The sequence below is a fragment of the Passer domesticus genome, chromosome 3 (genome assembly GCF_036417665.1).
Source record: "Passer domesticus isolate bPasDom1 chromosome 3, bPasDom1.hap1, whole genome shotgun sequence".
In the NCBI taxonomy this organism is placed as follows: domain Eukaryota; kingdom Metazoa; phylum Chordata; class Aves; order Passeriformes; family Passeridae; genus Passer; species Passer domesticus.
Genome location: NC_087476.1, coordinates 574,699 through 594,315, shown reverse-complemented (window position 1 = coordinate 594,315; position 19,617 = coordinate 574,699). Strand labels below are relative to the sequence as shown.

Sequence of the window (19,617 nt, the reverse complement as noted above, 5' to 3'; positions counted from 1 at the left end):
TCTGCGATTTCTGTGCTCTCTGTGATGGGTGTGATTCTGTGATCTCAGTGATCTCTGTGATTTCTGTGTCTGATTCCCTGTGATTCTGTGATTTCTGTGTCTGATCCCCTCTGATCTCTGTGATTTCTGTGTCTGATCCCCTGTGATCTCTGTGATTTCTGTGTCGGATCCCTGTGATTCTGTGATTTCTGTATTTCTGTGTCTGATTCCCTGTGGTTTCTGTGATTTCTGTGTCAGATCCCCTGTGATCTCTGTGATTTCTGTGTCAAATTCCCTCTGATCTCTGTGATCTCTGTGGTTTCTGTGTCAGATCCCCTGTGATCTCTGTGATTTCTGTATTTTTGTGTCTGATCCCTGTGATCTCTGTGATTTCTGTATTTCTGTGTCTGATCCCTGTGATCTCTGTGATTTCTGTGTCAGATCCCCTGTGATCTCAGTGTTTCTGCCCCTGCTGAGGCTCTGCTCTCTCCCCAGCCCCGGCCTCCTGCAGACCTGCCCTTCAGCTTCGATGCCAACAAGCAGCAGAGGCAGCTGATAGCAGAGCTGGAGAACAAGAACAGGTACATCCCCCCTGACACATCCACCCCTCTGCTTCCCCACAGCTGCTCTCGGGCTGTGGCTGCCTCATTAACTCATTAGCTACTCATTAACATTAGTTAATTAGCCGTGGGGGGGAGCTGCCCTGCCCCTGCTCCCCAGGGAGGGGTTGATCTTCTCTAATCTTAAAATCATCTTGTCCAACACTGAGCACATCCAGCAAAGCTCAGAGCTGGGATCTGATCCCTGAAAACCCCAAATCCCCCAGTCCTGGGCTGATCCCCAGAGTGGGCAGCAGGGCAGGGGGATTCTGTCCCTGTGCCCAGGTGAGAGCCCACCTGCAGAGCTGCCCCAGCCCTGGGCATTGCAGCAGCACAAGGACCTGGAGCTGCTGCACAGAGCCCAGAGGAGGCCCCAGAGCTGCTGCAGGGCTGGAGCCAGGCTGGCAGAGCTGGGGGGGCTCACCTGGAGAGGAGAAGGATCCAGGGAGAGCTCAGAGCCCCTGGCAGGGCCTGGAGGGGCTCCAGGAGAGCTGCAGAGGGACTGGGGACAAGGGTGGAGGGACAGGGCACAGGGAATGGCTCCCAGTGCCAGAGGGCAGGGCTGGGTGGGAGATTGGCAATGAGGAATTGTTCCCTGTGAGGGTGGGCAGGGCTGGCACAGCTGGGGCTGCCCCTGGATCCCTGGCAGTGCCAAGGCTGGGATGGACACTGGCACACCCTGGGACACTGGGAGGTGTCAGGGGGCACTGGGTGGGCTCTGAGGTCCCTTCCAAAGCCAACCAGAGGATTTCTGTAGCTGCAGAGGCTCTCGGGTGGAGCCCCCAGGCTCTGCTGGCACCCCTGGTGTCCCCGTGCCCAGCCCTGTCCCCAGGCACCCTCAGCAGTGGGAACGGGCAGCCCCAGGGCCCTCTGGAGCAGGAACAGCTCAGTCCTGGCCCTGCTGCAGGCTCGGTGCTCTGGCAGGAGCCTGGCAGGGCTTTGGAAGGGTTCCTGGGGCTGTGCCCACATCCCTGTCCTGGCTGTGCCCACATCCCTGTCAGACTGTGCCCACATCCCTGTCCTGGGGCTGTGCCCACATCCCTGTCCTGGGGCTGTGCCCACATCCCTGTCCTGCTGTGCCCACATCCCTGTTCTGGGGCTGTGCCCACATCCCTGTCCTGGGGCTGTGCCCACATCCCTGTCCTGTTTGTGCCCACATCCCTGTCCTGTTTGTGCCCACATCCCAGTCCATGCCAGGCTGTGCCCCAGTCCCTCTCCATGCCAGGCTGTGCCAGGGCTCCCCGAGGAGCAGAGCCCCAGGCTGGGCTGGCACTGCAGGGCTGCAGGAGCAGGGCAGGGTGTGGGGACACCTGCAGCCTCCTGTGGCAAGTGCCAGCTCAGTGGGGGCCAGCAGGAGCAGGCTCAGGGCAGAGGCTGGCAGTGCCAGCCGGGGTCAGGGCTGGGGGCACGCCTGGAGCTGGCTGTGCCCCAGCCCCAGCTCATTGCCGTTTGTGCCAGCGGGAGGAGGCAGCAGACACAGAACTGCGAGTTTCCACAAACTCTGGAAGGTCGGAGCAGTCCCACAGAGCCCGGGCACACGGGCAGCAGTCTGCCCAGCCACGGGGTGTGAGTTCACACTCATACATGTACCCACATTCCTGTGTATTCATGTGTGTGAATTCACACTCAACATGTGCTCTGTGTGTTCATATGTGTGAGTTCACACTCAACATGTGCTCTGTGTGTTCATATGTGTGAATTCATATCCAACATGTACTGTGTGTGTTCATGTGTGTGAATTCACACTCAACATGTGCTCATGTTCATATGTGTGAATTCACACTCAACATGTGCTCTGTGTGTTCATATGTGTGAATTCGCACTCAACATGTGCTCTGTGTGTTCATATGTGTGAATTCGCACTCAACATGTGCTCTGTGTGTTCATATGTGTGAATTCGCACTCAACATGTACTCATGTTCCTATGTGTGAATTCACATTCAACATGTACTCATATTCCTGTGTGTTCATATGTATGAATTCACATTCAACATGTACTCATGTTCCTGTGTATGAATTCACATTCAACATGTACTCATGTTCATATGTATGAATTCACATTCAACATGTACTCATGTTCCTATGTATGAATTCACATTCAACACGTTCTCACGTTGCTGTGCATTCACATGTATGAATTCACATTCAACATGTTCTCACGTTGCTGTGCATTCACATGTATGAATTCACATTCAACATGTACTCATGTTCCTGTGTATGAATTCACATTCAACATGTACTCATGTTCATATGTATGAATTCACATTCAACACGTTCTCATGTTGCTGTGCATTCACATGTATGAATTCACATTCAACATGTACTCATGTTCCTGTGTATGAATTCACATTCAACATGTACTCATGTTCATATGTATGAATTCACATTCAACACGTTCTCATGTTGCTGTGCATTCACATGTATGAATTCACATTCAACATGTACTCATGTTCCTGTGTATGAATTCACATTCAACATGTACTCATGTTCATATGTATGAATTCACACTCAACACGTTCTCACGTTGCTGTGCATTCACATGTATGAATTCACATTCAACATGTACTCATGTTCATATGTGTGAATTCACATTCAACACGTTCTCACGTTGCTGTGCATTCACATGTATGAATTCACGTTCAACACGTTCTCACGTTGCTGTGCATTCACATGTATGAATTCACACTCCGTTCGTGTTTTCAGTGCAATTCCTGCCTGCAAGCCCTCAGACACGATGCCCAGAGCTCCCTTATCAGGCTCAGGACTCCCTCATATCTCATTAAATTTCCTTTCCCGCAGCTCAGGGAGTTTTCTAGCCCAGCATTAACGCACACACCGTTGTTCCGTTTGTCTTTGCTTCCCACTTTTACATGTTCTCTGCTGACCTGTCTCATGGCTCCAGTCACAGTTCTGCCTTTCACAGCTTTCCCAAACCCCCTGATTTTAGGGAGTCCCACAGTGACCTGGGTGCCTCTTGGCACTCAGCCTCCCTGTTATCTCAGGGTGATATCTGTCTTTACCCCTCAAATTCCTTTTCACTCCATCAGCCCTCTGCATAGTGTGAAAAACGCCAGCCACTTGTTTTAAAGTGTTAAAAGTTCAGTAGTAATGAAATGCTTATAAAAGCAGTACTGAAAATTAGAGAAGTAAGAGTTTGGACAATCAGGGTTAGGACAATAAAAGACAATAAAAACGAAGGTGCCTCTTGCCCCAAAAAGGACCCCCAGTAACAAAGGATTAACCCTTAAAAGCCTGTTGCATATTCATATATCTCATACATGATGCATCAATTCTTTTCCAACAAAGGGTCTTCTCTGGTTCTTGTCCACTTCTCCCCCTTGATCCTGTTGGCTCCTTAAATTTGGGAAGGAGGTGGAAGAAAATTGGTCTTTTCCAATAAGGGGGCAATAATTCTTCTCTGGGGCATTTTGGTGTCTTGTTTGCTGTTTCCTCTGTGCAAAGAATTTCTTGATTATCTCATCCCTTTCTTGAGCTAGTTAAAAAAAGTGTCTTACATTGCACAGTTTCTATTTTAACATTACGTTATAACCTAAAACTATTAAAAAAGATTAATACAATATAACTTTCTAATATAACACATGTAATATTAATTGTAATATCTGCAAAGAGCCAAGCATGTAATGTGTACTTTCTTGAGCTAGTTTAAAGAGAGTATCTTAAATTACAGTTTCTATTTTAACATTATGTTATAACCTAAAACTACTTAAAAAGATTAATACAATATAACTTTCTAATATAACACATGTAATATTAATTGTAATATCTGCAAAGAGCCAACCATGTAATATGTACTTTCTTGAGCTAGTTTAAAGAGAGTATCTTAAATTACAGTTTCTATTTTAACATTATGTTATAACCTAAAACTATTTAAAAAGATTAATACAGTATAACTTTCTAACATAACACATATAATATTAATTGTAACATCTGCAAAGAGCCAACCATGTAATATGTACTTTCTTGAGCTAGTTAAAAAAGTATCTTACATAGTTTCTATTTTAACGTTATGTTATAACCTAAAACTATTTAAAAAGATTAATACAATATAACTTTCTAACATAATACATACAATATTAATTTTAATATTTGCAAAGAGCCAAGCATGTAATGTGCACTTTTCACACCATTCAGACCCTCATGCACAGTAAACTTTTCCCCAAAGCAGTTTCCAAGTTCCAAGAGCTCTTTAGCCTGGCTCCTCCTCAGTCCCACCTTTCTAGAGCACGTGGATTCCTGGGGTGCTTTTAGTAATTTTTATCAACACCTCCAGTTTTTGGGGTTTATTATTAGAAGTAGTATTTTTAGTATTATATTATATAATATTATATTATATTATTATTATATATTATTGTAATAATATATATTATTATTATATTATATTTATATTTATATATAAAAATTATATTAATTATTCACCTTATATTGGTCTACTGTATACATTGATTTAATCCAAGCATGGATTTTGTCATTTCCATCAAACCCCCCCAAACATCATTTCTCATGATTCTTGTTACAATTAAACAATAATTATATCCAATTACCAAACAATCATCACATTTAACAATCATATCATTTATCATAGTCGTGAAATGATTATAACATGTTTTTATAACCTTATTATTATATAACTGTATATTGATTATTCACCTTATATTGGTCTACTGTATACATTGATTTCATCCAAGCATGGATTTTGTCATTTCCATCAAACCCCCCAACCATAATTTCTAATGATTCTTGTTACAATTAAATAATAATTACATCCAATTACCAAACAATCATCACATTTAACAATCATATCACTTCTCATCTAACCATCACATCATTTATCATAGTCATTAATTGATTACACAGGTGCAGCCTGACATTTTCCCAGGGCCTGCCAGGCCCAACTCCCCTGAATATCCCATGATTTTAGGAATGTTATTCCATTTTATCCCTACACTACCAATGTCAGCCATTTCACTGAGCTCAATTACCACCAGGAATGAAACCTGGGTCTTTATGGCCAAGTGCCTTTAACACCACACGTGAATCCATGTGAACATTTGTGAAAAGCCAATATTTAATGTGGAAACCTGTGGAAACCCAGGGACAGGAATATTTCTCTGTCTGCTCTGGGGTGCCCTGACCCCCAGGGCAGCACGGACTGACCCTCATTCAGGGAGAAAGTGTCCTAGATAGACCAGAATCCACAAAAAAGTGAAATAGATTATCGAGAGTGGTGTAGGTGTATCACTGGGTGAGAAATTCAGGGTTTGGGATTTTTAGTGTGTTGTGGATGGAAGCAAGATGGAGAGCACAGGGTGTCGTCCTGGGTTTCTTCTTCATGCTGCTTCTTCTTCATTTGACTAAATGATCTCAGATCTCTCTTCCAGCCTCATTATTCTGTGATTCTGTGGGTTTGGGTGGCATTTTGTAATTGGGCAGAAAATCCACATTGCAGCTCTTTGGGATCAGGTATTGGGTTAAAAGGGAATATAATCTAGGAGTCTGTTCTTAATTGGAGAGTTTAGTCTTAAAAGACCTTGTAGCAAGAGGTTGTTGGTCACGTTTGTGGTGCTGAGCCTGGCGTGGGCAGCGTGCAAAACTTTAGATAAGATAACAACAAACAAGGACTGAAACAATGCAGTGTGTCTCTCTTTCCTGACACAAAACTGCTCTGGGGGGGTCTCCCAGGACAGGGGAGCCCCTGGCAGAGCCCAGCCTGAGCCCCAAAAGTCAGGTGTGAAAAATGCCAATCACTTGGTTTTAAAATTTTAAAAGTTTAATAGTAACAAAATGGTTATAAAATTAGGAGTATAATTAGAGTAATAAAATTTGGACAATTGGGATTTAGGACAATACAAGACAATAAAAACAAAGAGTTATGGGCAGTCTGATACCTCTTTGTGGGCAAAATGAGCCTGAAAAAGGACACACATTAATAGAGGATTAGCCCTTAAAAACAACAGCCTGTTGCATATTCATACATCTCATACATGATGCACAAATTCCATTCAAAGGATTCTGTCTGGTCAGTGTCAGCTTCTTCTCTGAATCCTGATGGCATCTTCAGGGCTGAGTAAGGTGGGAAGAGGTTTATTTCTTCTGATAAGGGAGCAATAAATCAGTTTTCTCTGAAGGATTCAGGTGTTCTGTGGCTGCTGTCTCAGCGAGAGTACCTCATTCCTCTCTTTAAAACAGCATCCTACATAGCATAGTTTCTATAATTTAATTTTTCTAATAATTTTAACATTGTGTTATAACCTAAAGCCGTGTTTCCCACACTCCTTGAGGCAATTGCCCAGCACAGCTTCCTGACCTGACCCACACAAACTCTGCGGCGTTTGCCCAAAGGCAGCGTGGGCTGGCACCGCCGTGCCCCACTGAGCTGTGCTCTCCCGCCGCAGGGAGATCCTGCAGGAGATCCAGCGGCTGCGGCTGGAGCACGAGCAGGCCTCGCAGCCCACGCCCGAGAAGGCGCAGCAGAACCCCACGCTGCTGGCCGAGCTGCGCCTGCTGCGGTAACGCACCGGCAACGGGCACGGGATGGGATACAGGGGTACCGGGGTACCGGGGTGGGGTAACGGGGTACCGGGGCACTGGGATGGGCTACCAGGGCACTGGGATGGGCTACCAGGGAACTGGAGCACGAGCAGCCCACGCCCGAGAAGGCGCAGCAGAACCCCACGCTGCTGGCCGAGCTGCGCCTGCTGCGGTAACGCACTGGGAACGGGGAACCGGGATGGGATACAGGGGTACCGGGGTGGGGTACCGGGGTACCGGGGTGGGGTACCGGGGTACCAGGGCACTGGGATGGGCTACCAGGGCACTGGGATGGGCTACCAGGGCACTGGGATGGGCTACCAGGGAACTGGAGCACGAGCAGCCCACGCCCGAGAAGGCGCAGCAGAACCCCACGCTGCTGGCCGAGCTGCGCCTGCTGCGGTAACGCACTGGGAACGGGGAACCGGGATGGGATACAGGGGTACCGGGGTACCGGGGTGGGCTAACGGGGTACCGGGGTACCGGGGTACTGGGGTGGGCTAACGGGGCACTGGGATGGGCTACTGGGGAATCGGGATGGGGTACTGGGGTACTGGGGAACCAGGGTACTGGGACACAGGGATACCGGAATGGGCTACCGGGGTACCGGGATGGGCTACTGGGGTACTGGGATGGGATACCGGGGTACCGGGGTGGGGTACCGGGGTACTGGGGCATCAGGGTATTGGGGAACTGGGGTACTGGGATGGGCTACCAGGGTACTGGAATGGGCTACCGGGGTACCAGGATGGGGTACCGGGGTACCGGGATGGGCTACTGGGGTACTGGGATGGGCTACCAGGGTTCCGGGGTGGGGTACCGGGGTACTGGGGCACCGGGGTACTGGGGAACCGGGATGGGCTGCCGGGGAACCAGGGCACTGGGGTACCGGGGCACCAGGGGGCTGGGGTACCAGGGAACCAGGGAACTGGGAAACCAGGGGTGAGATACCGGGGTACCAGGGTACCGGGGAGCTGAGATACCAGGGTACCGGGATGGGATACAGGGATGGGATACAGGGATGGGATACAGGGATGGGATACAGGGATACTGGAGTACCAGGGTACCGGGGAGCTGAGATACCGGGGTACCGGGATGGGATACAGGGATGGGATACCGGGATGGGATACAGGGATGTGATACAGGGATACTGGGGTACCAGGGTACTGGGATGGGATACAGGGATGTGATACAGGGATACTGGGGTACCAGGGTACTGGGATGGGATACTGGGGTACTGGGATGGGATACTGGGATTCTGGGATGGGATACTGGGCTGCAGAGCAGGGCTACCAGACTACCAGGCTGGGCTGAGAAAACACCTTCACTGCCCTGGGAAAACACCTTTACTCCCTGCTGAAAACACCTTTACTCCTCTGAGGAAATACCTTTACTCCCCTGTGCAAACACCTTTACTCCCTGGTGTAAACACCTTTACTCCCTGCTGAAAACACCTTTACTGCCCTGGGAAAACCCCTTTACTCCTCTGAGGAAATACCTTTACTCCCTGGTGCAAACACCTTTACTCCCTGGGAAAGGTTTAATAAGGGACAAAAGGAGACAAGGAGCACAGAGCGAAGGTTTTCAGGGATCTCCAGAGATACTCCTGGGATTCTCTTCCAGCAGCTTCTTGCATATTCACAGGCTCTTACGTATAGTAAACATAATTCTTTTCTTAAATTAATTTACATATTTTTTTAAATTAGTTTATATCTTTTTAAAAATTAATTTACATCTTTTTAAAAATTAATTGACATCTTTAAGACCTGTTTAGTGTGGTTCTTTAGGTCTGTATTTTTAGGGTATGTCTATTCCTTGGTTGTGGTTTTAGGGGTTTTTTATTACTATTATTTTCAGTTTTGGCTCTGGCCCACCCTGCCTTCAGGCACTGAGTGTTGGTAGTTGCTGTGTTTGCAGTGGGTGTTTTTTCATGTGTTTATCTCATCTAAGTAGCTGTTTTAACACAAATATATTAGTTATTTCCCTGTTTTAATTAACAACAAAAACAAAACCCATGTCTTCATAACAAAGTTACTTTAACATTACACATACAAAATTTATTTTCGTGTTTGAGAAAAGCCAATATTATAATGTACAATAATGGCAATTATTATGATTGCTGCTTAGATGAGATAACATCCAACAAGCACATGAAAAAACCACCTCCTGCCAGCACAGCAACTAGCAGCACTCAGAGCCTGAGGACAGGGCGGCCCGCAGCCGAAGTGGGGCAGTAAAAAGCCAAAACCACACGCAAGGAATGCACCTACCCTAAAACAACAAAAGAACCACACGAAACAGCCCTTAGAAAATGTAAACTGGTGTGAGGAAAAATTGTTTTAACTATACGTAAGAGTCTGTGAATAATAATAATAATAATAATAATAATAATAATAATAATAGGAATATATAAATATTGCAGAGTTTTGTGTCCTTTAAAGAACATCTCCTGTTCAAATGCCCAAGTTGGATTGTCCACAGTGTGGCAGTGCCAGAAAAACACCGAGGGTGGTTAAAATTTGTTCTATTAAATATTATTATTATTATTATTATTATTATTATTATTATTATTATTATTATTATTATTATTATTATTATTATTATTAAGAATAATAATAATATATAAATATTCCAGAGCTTTCTGTCTTTCAAAGAACTACTCCTGTTCACATTCCTGGGGTGGATTGTCCACAGTGTGCCAGTGCCACAGAAACACCCAGGGTGGTTAAAATTTGTTTTATATTAAAAAAAGATATAATAATAATAATAATTTATATCTTCATATATGGAATAGATAAATATTGCAGAGTTTGGTGTCGTTTAAAGAACAGCTCCTGCTGTGGATTGTCCACAGTGTGGCAGTGCCAGAGAAACACCCAGGATGGTTAAAATGTGTTTTATTAAACTATTTATGTAGTAGTAGTAGTAGTAGTAGTAGTAGTAGTAGTAGTAATAATAATAATAATAATAATAATAATAATAATAATAATAATAATAATAATAGTAATAATAATAATAATAATATCTTTCTGTATGGAATAGATAAATATTCCAGAGTTTTCTGTCCTTTAAAGAACCCCTGTTGTGGATTATCCACAATGTGGCAGTGCCCGGGTTGTTAAAATTTGTTATATTAGATTTATTATTATTATTATTGGAAAAAAATTATATATGGAATAGATAAATATTGCAGAGTTTGGTGTCCTTTAAAGAACAGCTCCTGCTGTGGAATGTCCACAGTGTGGCAGTGCCAGAGAAACACCTAGGGGGGTTAAAATTTGTTAAAATAATTTATTTATATAATACTAATACTACTAAATAACATATTTATTTATGGAATAGACATATATATATGGAATAGATATATAGATATATATGGAATAGACATTTATATATGGAATAGAAATTTGTTATATTAAATTATCATTATTATTGTTATTATGAATAAGAATATTAACAACAACAATAACAATAATAAAATATATATATTATATATATTATAAACTTATAATATTTATATATGGAATAGATAAATATTGCAGAATTTTGTGTCCTTTAAAGAACAACTCCTGTTCAAATTCCTGGGGTGGACTGTCCACAGTGTGCCAGTGAAACACCCAGGGTGGTTAAAATATGTTTTATTAAATAATAATAATAATAATAATAATAATAATAATAATAATAATAATAATAATAATAATAATAATAATAATGATAAAATTATATATATATATATTTTTTTATATATATATATATATATATATTTATATATGGAATAGATAAATATTGCTGAGTTTTGTGTCCTTTAAAGAACAGCTCCTGCTGTGGAATGTCCACAGTGTGGCAGTGCCACACAAACACCCAGGGTGGATAAAATTAGTTCAATTAAATTTATTATTATTATTATTATTATTATTATTATTATTATTATTATTATTATTATTATTATTATTATTATTATTATCTTTATATATGGAATGGATAAATATTACAGAGTTTTGTGTCCTTTAAAGAACAGCTCCCTCTGTGGATTGCCCACAGTGTGGCAGTGCCAGAGAAACAGCCAGGGTGGTTAAAATGTGTTTTATTAAATTATTTATTTATATAATACTAATACTATTAATCATAATATATTTCTATATGGAATAGACATATAGATATATATGGAATAGATATTTATATATGGAATAGAAATTAGTTATATTAAATTATCATTATTATTATTGTTATTATCAATAATAATATTAACAGCAATAACAATAACAATATTTATATATTATATATAATATAAATTTATAATATTTATCTGTGGAATAGATAAATATTGCAGTGTTTTGTGTCCTTTAAAGAACAGCTCCCTCTGTGGATTGTCCACAGTGTGGCAGTGCCAGCCCCCGGGTGGTTAAAATATTTTCTATTAAATGTATTATTATTATTGTTGTTGTTGTTGTTATTATGATGATTATTACTATCAATATGAATGTAGTATAATATATTATGTATTACATTATATTATACACATTATATATAATATATAATATAAAATATACATTACATATAATATATTATATTATACATATTGTATATTACATACTATATATAATATATTATATTATATATAATATACTATATTATATATTATATATTATATATTACCTATTACATATTACATATTATATATTATATATTACATGTTATATATTGTGTATTCTATATTATATAATATATATACAATATCCATATAATATTATATATTCTAGATAATAATTATTATTATTCAGGGATGGAAGGGATAATTATTCAGCACTCAGGGAGGGCAGGAAGGTCACTGCTGCTGTCACCTGGCCGTGCTGCAGTGTCCTGGCTGCTGTGTCACCCCCAGAGCCCAGTGTCCCTCTCCCCTGCAGCCTCCCTGCCCTCCCCTCTCCCCTCTCCCCTGCATCCCCCCTGCCCTCCCCTCTCCCCTCTCCCCTGCAGCCTCCCTGCCCTCCCCTCTCCCCTGCATCCCCCCTGCCCTCCCATCTCCCCTCTCCCCTCTCCCCTGCAGCCCCCCTGCCCTCCCCTCTCCCCTCTCCCCTCTCCCCTGCAGCCTCCCATCTCCCCTCTCCCCTCTCCCCTGCATCCCCCCTGCCCTCCCCTCTCCCCTCTCCCCTGCAGCCTCCCTGCCCTCCCCTCTCCCCTCTCCCCTGCAGCCCCCCTGCCCTGCCCTCTCCCCTCTCCCCTCTCCCCTGCATCCCCCCTGCCCTCCCCTCTCCCCTCTCCCCTGCATCCCCCTGCCCTCCCCTCTCCCCTCTCCCCTCTCCCCTGCCTCCCCCTGCCCTCCCCTCTCCCCTCTCCCCTCTCCCCTGCAGCCCCCCTGCCCTCCCCTGTCCCCTGCAGCCCCCCTGCCCTCCCCTCTCCCCTCTCCCCTGCAGCCCCCCTGCCCTCCCATCTCTCCTCTCCCCTCTCCCCTGCCTCCCCCTGCCCTGCCCTCTCCCCGTCCCCTCCTGCTCTGATGCTGGGGCACACCGGGGCGGCTCTGCCTGCAGTGCTGGGCAGGCACAGCAGAGCTTTGCGCGGGGCAGGGCAGTGGCACGGGACAGTCCCGGGAGCCTGGCACAGCCCGAGCCCGCCCTGCTCTCTCCTGGCCCGGCACAGGCAGAGGAAGGATGAGCTGGAGCAGAGGATGTCAGCGCTGCAGGAGAGCCGGAGGGAGCTGATGGTGCAGCTGGAGGGGCTGATGAAGCTGCTCAAGGTAAGGACAAAGGCAGAACTCCATCCTTCCATCCCTCCTTCCCTCCATCCCTCCTTCCCTCCTTCCCTCCTTCCTTCCTCCCCGGGTCCCCGCTCTGCTGCCACTGCCCAAAAACCCTTCCCGAGGAGCAGCAGGAGCCTTTGGAACCTGCAGGAGAGCAGAAGGGAGCTGATGGTGCAGCTGGAGGGGCTGATGAAGCTGCTCAAAGTAAGGAGCAAAGGCAGAACTTCCCTCCCTCCCTCCCTCCCTCCCTCCCTCCCTCCCTCCCTCCCTCCCTCCCTCCCTCCTCCCCGGGTCCCCGCTCTGCTGCCATTCCCAAAAACCCTTCCCGAGGAGCAGCAGGAGCTTTTGGAAATGCCAAAAGCCACGGCCATGGCAGCCCCGTGTGGGGAGCAGGGCGTGAGCCTTTCTCCAGGCTGGTGTGATAAAACATGCAGAGCCCAAAATCTGGGGGGTGTTGGAGGGGTTTGGGTTGGTACCTGGGCTCAGCACTGCCCAGTGGGGTTTGTGGGTGAATAAAACATTCAGAACCCAAAATCTGGGGGGGTTTGGGTTGGTACCCGGGGGTCAGCACTCCTCACTGGCACTGGGAAATAAATGGGGAGCAGGGCAGGGGGTGAGTGCCAGGGCAGGGAGCAGGGCAGGGTGTGAGTGCCAGGGCAGGGAACAGGGCAGGGTGTGAGTGCCAGGGCAGGGAGAAGGGCACAGTGTGAGTGCCAGGGCAGGGAGCTGAGCCTGCCCAGCCCCTGCCACACCTGGGCTTTGCCTGAGGGCTCTGCTGCTGCCTCTGAGCTCCCAAAACGTCCCTGCTTGGGTTCCCATGAGGGTCCCTTGTTTCCATGGAGTGTCCCCAGGCTGAGCTCCCAGGGTGGCTGCAGGGACATTGTGCCTGGGGGGTTTGGGGACAGAGCCTGGCCTGGGGGGGTTGGGGCAAGACAGGAGCCCCAAAGATGCTGGGGGAGGGCTGAGGAGGGTGGGAGTGGCACAGGGGTGACAATGGCAGGGCAGGGGTGGGAAGGGACCTCAGAGCCCCGCCAGTGCCAGCCCTGCCATGGCAGGGACACTGCCACTGTCCCAGGGTGTCCCAGTGTCCATCCCAGCCTTGGCACTGCCAGGGATGCAGGGGCAGCCCCAGCTGCTCTGGGCATCCTGTGCCAGGGCCAGGGCACAATTCTTGCCCAATATCCCACCCAAATCCCCTTTTGCACTCCGAAGCCACTCCTTTTGTCCTGTCCCTCCAGGCTGTCCCCATCTCTCCCCAGCTCCCTTTTTTCATTACCAGCTTTGTTCCAGGGCAGGTGGGGCTGGTGCAAGGGGAGCTCCATCCCTTGGGGTGCCAGGGCTGGGTGTGGGGCCACAGAGGCTGCACCAGATCCACCCTGGGGTTCCCCACTCCTGGAACAGAGCCCCGAGGTTCTCACCCTGCACTTCTGGGCTGGAGCCCTCCGCAGGAGCTGTGGGTTATCTGCTGCCACACCTTGCTCACAGAATGCTCAGAATTCTGTGGTTTCCCCTCCAAAGGGGCTCTTTCCGTTCCCCCTCTGGAGCCCTGCAGCTTCTCCTCGGTTAAAGCTCTTCCACAGACATCTGCTCTGGGGCTGGAGGAGTCCAAGGTGGAGAGCTCCTGCCAGTGCAGGCTGGCCTGAGCAGTCAGAAATGTGTACCTGCTTTCCGTGTGAGCTGGCCTTGCAGCAGTTTCTCCTCCCTCCAGCCCAGGAGCCCTTCACTGCAGCAGAATTGCTGGGAATGAGCAAAATGTCACCAGAACACTCTGCCCCCTGAGCTCTGCCCACCAGAACTCCCTCACCCAGCTCTGCTCCCTCAGGGCTGGAACCCCTTAGAGAGGGATTTAACATCCCTTAACCAGGCACAGCTGAGCCCCTCCAGCCCCCTGCTCCAGTCTGCCTGGGGATGGGCTCTGAGCCCTGCCCACATTTTTTATATCCATTTTTCACATTTATGTTTTTTGTATTTGGGAAAAGCCAGCTGGAGGTCGAGCTCCTGCTTTTATTTAGGTTTGCTTCCTGCTCACTGCTTGGTGAGGATGCTGGGGGTAACCCCCTGCCCTGCAGATTTCCTGTGTCTGTGCCTTCACAAACCCAGCCTGGGATACACTCAGAGAACCAACTCAGCTCTCCTTGGCAAGATTTCCTTCCCAGGCAGTTCCAGAGCTCCTGTGCCACCTGCAAGTGGATCAGCGTTCCTGATGCCTCAGCAGGAATGAAGGAATGACAGGCTCAGGTCATGGAGCCCCTTTATGCCCTGCAGGGTCCCATTTGGGTCACCCCAAGGAGTTTCTGTCCTCTGAGCTGCCTCCCCTCCCTGTCTGAACCTGCAGCCCCAGCCCTGACGTTCCAGGAGCCAGCACAAATCCCCTGCCCTGCCCCAGGTAGCTCCTGGCTCAGGTAATTCTTTTAAGCTGCAAGTTCCCCAGCCTGCTGAGCTAAAAATATCATTTCTCCTAGGTACTTCTGCCACCTTTTCTCATGGCTGGTGTCAGAGCTTGCCTGGCTGCTGGTGCAGGCTCCAGGGGAGGGGAGGAGGCAGAGCCAGGATCCCTCCCTCCCTCTGCCCTGCTCAGGATTTCACCCCGGCCCCTGCTGCCTCCAGGCTCTGCTTTGTTCCTGATGTTGGTGTTTATTTCCAGCTCTCGTTTTCAGTGGTTTTAGCCCTGCCAGACACGATTTTTTCCCGCCAGGTTTTGGTTTCTCTCATCACTTGGAGCTCTTCAGAGCTGTTCATGTATAATTTACATCAGCTGTTAAGCTTTTATGGGTTTTTTTCCATTTTCTTATGCAGTATTTTTTACATTTTTAATGCTGCCTTCAGTTCACCATTTAGGGCTGGATTCAGCTCACCCAGCTCTGCTTGCCTGAGAGTTTGGGGCCTCAAATCCCTCTCTGAAGGAAAGGAGAGTGGGGAAAGATCCTGGAGGTGTCAGCAGCTTCCCCCGAGGGACAGCTGTGACCTTGATCTGGGACAGGGACAGGACCCAGGGGAGGGCTGGAGCTGGGCCAGGGATTTGGGGCGGATTTTGGGAAAGGTTCTGTCCCCAGAGGCTGCTGGGCACTGCCCCAGGGCATGGCACATCCCCAACCCTGCCTTTGGACAGCCAGGGTGGGATCGGGGGGTCTGGGCAGGGCAGGAGCTGGGGTGATGACCCTGTGGGTCCCTCCCAAGCCAGAACATTCCATGGCTCCAGGAGAGCCCATCTGTGCAAGGCCGTCCAAGGCTGTCCTCTGAGGCTCACCCATTGTCCCCACGCTGTGGGGTGGCACTCAGAGCAGGGAAAGGCCCTGGGCAAGGTCCCTGCCAAGCCAAACCAGTCCTGGTTCTGTGACTTCTGGCTGTTCTGGTTCTGTGATTTCTGATTGCTCTGGTTCTGTGACTTCTGACCATTGCTATTCTTTGACTTCTGACCCTTCCCATTCTGTGATTTCTGACTCTTCCCATTCTGTGATTTCTGACTCTTCCCATTCTGTGATTTCTGACTGATCCCATTCTGTGATTTCTGTGTGTTCCCATTCTGTGACTTCTGACCATTGCTATTCTGTGACTTCTGACCCTTCCCATTCTGTGATTTCTGACTGTTCCAATTCTGTGATTTCTGACTGTTCCCATTCTGTGATTTCTGACTGTTCCCACTCTGTGATTTCTGACTGTTCCCATTCTCTGATTTCTGACCATTCTGTGATTTCTGACCATTCTGTGACTTCTGGCTGTTCTGGTTCTGTGATTTCTGACTGTACTGGTTCTGTGATTTCTGAGTGTTCCCATTCTCTGATTTCTGACCATTCTGTGATTTCTGACCATTCTGTGATTTCTGAGTGTTCCCATTCTGTGATTTCTGACTGTTCCCATTCTGTGATTTCTGAGTGTTCCCATCTCTGATTTCTGACCATTCTGTGATTTCTGACTGTTCCCACTCTGTGATTTCTGAGTGTTCCCATTCTGTGATTTCTGACTGTTCCCATTCTGTGATTTCTGAGTGTTCCCATCTCTGATTTCTGACCATTCTGTGATTTCTGACTGTTCCCACTCTGTGATTTCTGACTGTCCCCATTCTGTGATTTCTGACTGTTCCCATTCTGTGATTTCTGACCATTCTGTGATTTCTGACTGTTCCCATTCTGTGATTTCTGACTGTCCCCATTCTGTGATTTCTGACTGTTCCCATTCTGTGATTTCTGACCATTCTGTGATTTCTGACTGTTCTGGTTCTGTGATTTCTGAGTGTTCCCATTCTGTGATTTCTGAGTGTTCCCATTCTGTGATTTCTGACTGTTCCCACTCTGTGATTTCTGACTGTCCCCATTCTGTGATTTCTGACTGTTCCCATTCTGTGATTTCTGACTGTTCCCATTCTCTGATTTCTGACCATTCTGTGATTTCTGACCATTCTGTGACTTCTGGCTGTTCTGGTTCTGTGATTTCTGACTGTACTGGTTCTGTGATTTCTGAGTGTTCCCATTCTCTGATTTCTGACCATTCTGTGATTTCTGGCTGTTCCCATTTTCTGTGATTTCTGACCATTCTGTGATTTCTGAGTGTTCCCATTCTGTGATTTCTGAGTGTTCCCATTCTGTGATTTCTGACTGTTCCCATTCTGTGATTTCTGAGTGTTCCCATCTCTGATTTCTGACCATTCTGTGATTTCTGACTGTTCCCACTCTGTGATTTCTGACTGTCCCCATTCTGTGATTTCTGACTGTTCCCATTCTGTGATTTCTGAGTGTTCCCATCTCTGATTTCTGACCATTCTGTGATTTCTGACTGTTCCCACTCTGTGATTTCTGACTGTCCCCATTCTGTGATTTCTGACTGTCCCCATTCTGTGATTTCTGACCATTCTGTGATTTCTGACTGTTCCCATTCTGTGATTTCTGACTGTCCCCATTCTGTGATTTCTGACTGTCCCCATTCTGTGATTTCTGACCATTCTGTGATTTCTGACTGTTCCCATTCTGTGATTTCTGACTGTCCCCATTCTGTGATTTCTGACTGTCCCCATTCTGTGATTTCTGACCATTCTGTGATTTCTGACTGTTCCCATTCTGTGATTTCTGACCATTCTGTGATTTCTGACTGTTCCCATTCTGTGATTTCTGACTGTTCCCATTCTGTGATTTCTGAGTGTTCCCATTCTGTGATTTCTGAGTGTTCCCATTCTGTGATTTCTGACTGTTCCCACTCTGTGATTTCTGACTGTTCCCATTCTGTGATTTCTGACTGTTCCCATTCTGTGACTTCTGACCATTCTGTGATTTCTGAGTGTTCCCATTCTGTGATTTCTGACTGTTCCCATTCTCTGATTTCTGACTGTTCCCATCTCTGATTTCTGACCATTCTGTGATTTCTGGCTGTTCCCATTCTGTGATTTCTGACTGTTCCCATTCTGTGATTTCTGAGTGTTCCTATCTCTGATTTCTGACCATTCTGTAATTTCTGACCAGGAGTGCTGACCCTTCTGTCTGGGGCTTCCAGCTCTGGGAGTTTTTGGAATCCCAGACTCACTGGGAGGGGAGGCAGGGGGGCTGTGCTGCCCCACCATCAAGTGTCCATGGCCGGGTTTCTCAGGGCTGGAGCCCCCTGGGTTGGTGGGAGGTGTCCCCAGGTGGGATTTCGGGGATTTCCCCACCTGAGCCATCCCGGGGCTGCGGCTCCATCCAGCCTTTCCCTCATTCCCCCATTCCCACAGCCCCCACGGCCTGGCTGTGCTGGGGGTCCCTGGGGACCCCCGTGTGCTCCTCCCTGGCAGCTCCACGGAAATCCAGCAGACAGCTCCCATTTCATTCCTGCATCTCCTCCACGGCCATTTCCTCCGTGATTTATCCTGCCCTGCTCAGCCCCAGCCAGCCCAGCCCTCCTCACATCTGTGCTCAACGCCAGGGCCTCCTTTTTTCAAAGCAGCACTTGGTTTTTGTGGGGTGGAGGTGACTGAAGATCTTCCCCCTGACCTGGGTCCCCCTCTGGTCCCACGAGTCCCACTGCTGGTGGGAGGCACAAGGGGAAATGTGGCCTCCCACCTGCCAAACAACACCAAAAACACAGCTGAAGGACCCCAAGTCTTGGCAGAAAAACCCAAAAATATCTGCTCAAAGCCTCGGAATTCTCCCCCAGCCCTTCCCAGGCTGGGTGGGAACGCAGCTCTCAGTGGTCAGCAGGGAGAAGCTGCTTTAAATTAAGGGAAAGGTTCTGCTTAATCCTGCTCAGATGGGAGATCAGCAGGGGAAGGTTGATAAATGGGTTCGTGGATTTCCAGGCCAGAAGGAGCTTTCATCCCAGGGTTTTAATGCCATGACCTGAATTTCTGGGGGGCTGTGCTCGGCCCTGCTCCTGCTGCAGGGCCACGCTGGCGGGGTCACCTGCAAGGGCTGGAATTGCTGCTTTGGGACAGACAGGGGTCACCAGCCCCCCCTGCAGCCCTGTGTCACACACAGGGGCACACCCTGCTGCTTCTTGTCTGCGAGAGGACAAAGTCCATGGAAACGGGACTTCGAATTCCCTGAATTCCCAAGGGAGCTCTGGCCTGGGTGACATTTTGCTCATTCCCAGCAATTCTGCTGTAGCTGAAGGCAGGCTGTGCCTCCACCAGCCCAGGCCCTGCCACAGTGAACATCTCCCTGCTTCAAAAGGGGAGAAATTCTCCTGAATTTCACCTTTTTCTTTGTACTGGGACGTGCTGCATGCAGGAGCTGCTCTCCCTGCTCCTCATTCCCTGCCCAGCATCCCTGGTGCCGTGTCCTGTGCCCTCCC

At 47.5% G+C, this 19,617-nt stretch overlaps 1 protein-coding gene across 9 annotated transcripts in view; it reads left to right on the top strand.

Moving 5' to 3' along the window:
• DTNB (dystrobrevin beta) overlaps positions 1-19,617 on the top strand; it is a 190,764-nt gene that overhangs the window by 87,935 nt on the left and 83,212 nt on the right. For 7 of the 9 annotated variants that reach the window (XM_064411445.1, XM_064411446.1, XM_064411442.1 and 4 more), the window contains 3 exons: positions 475-560; positions 6,992-7,105; positions 12,765-12,861. In XM_064411445.1, the coding sequence (XP_064267515.1) occupies positions 475-560; positions 6,992-7,105; positions 12,765-12,861 (297 nt within the window). Of the gene's footprint in view, positions 1-474; positions 561-6,991; positions 7,106-12,764; positions 12,862-19,617 lie in introns of those variants that run through there. The other 2 variants (XM_064411449.1, XM_064411450.1) reach the window with 1 other exon arrangement.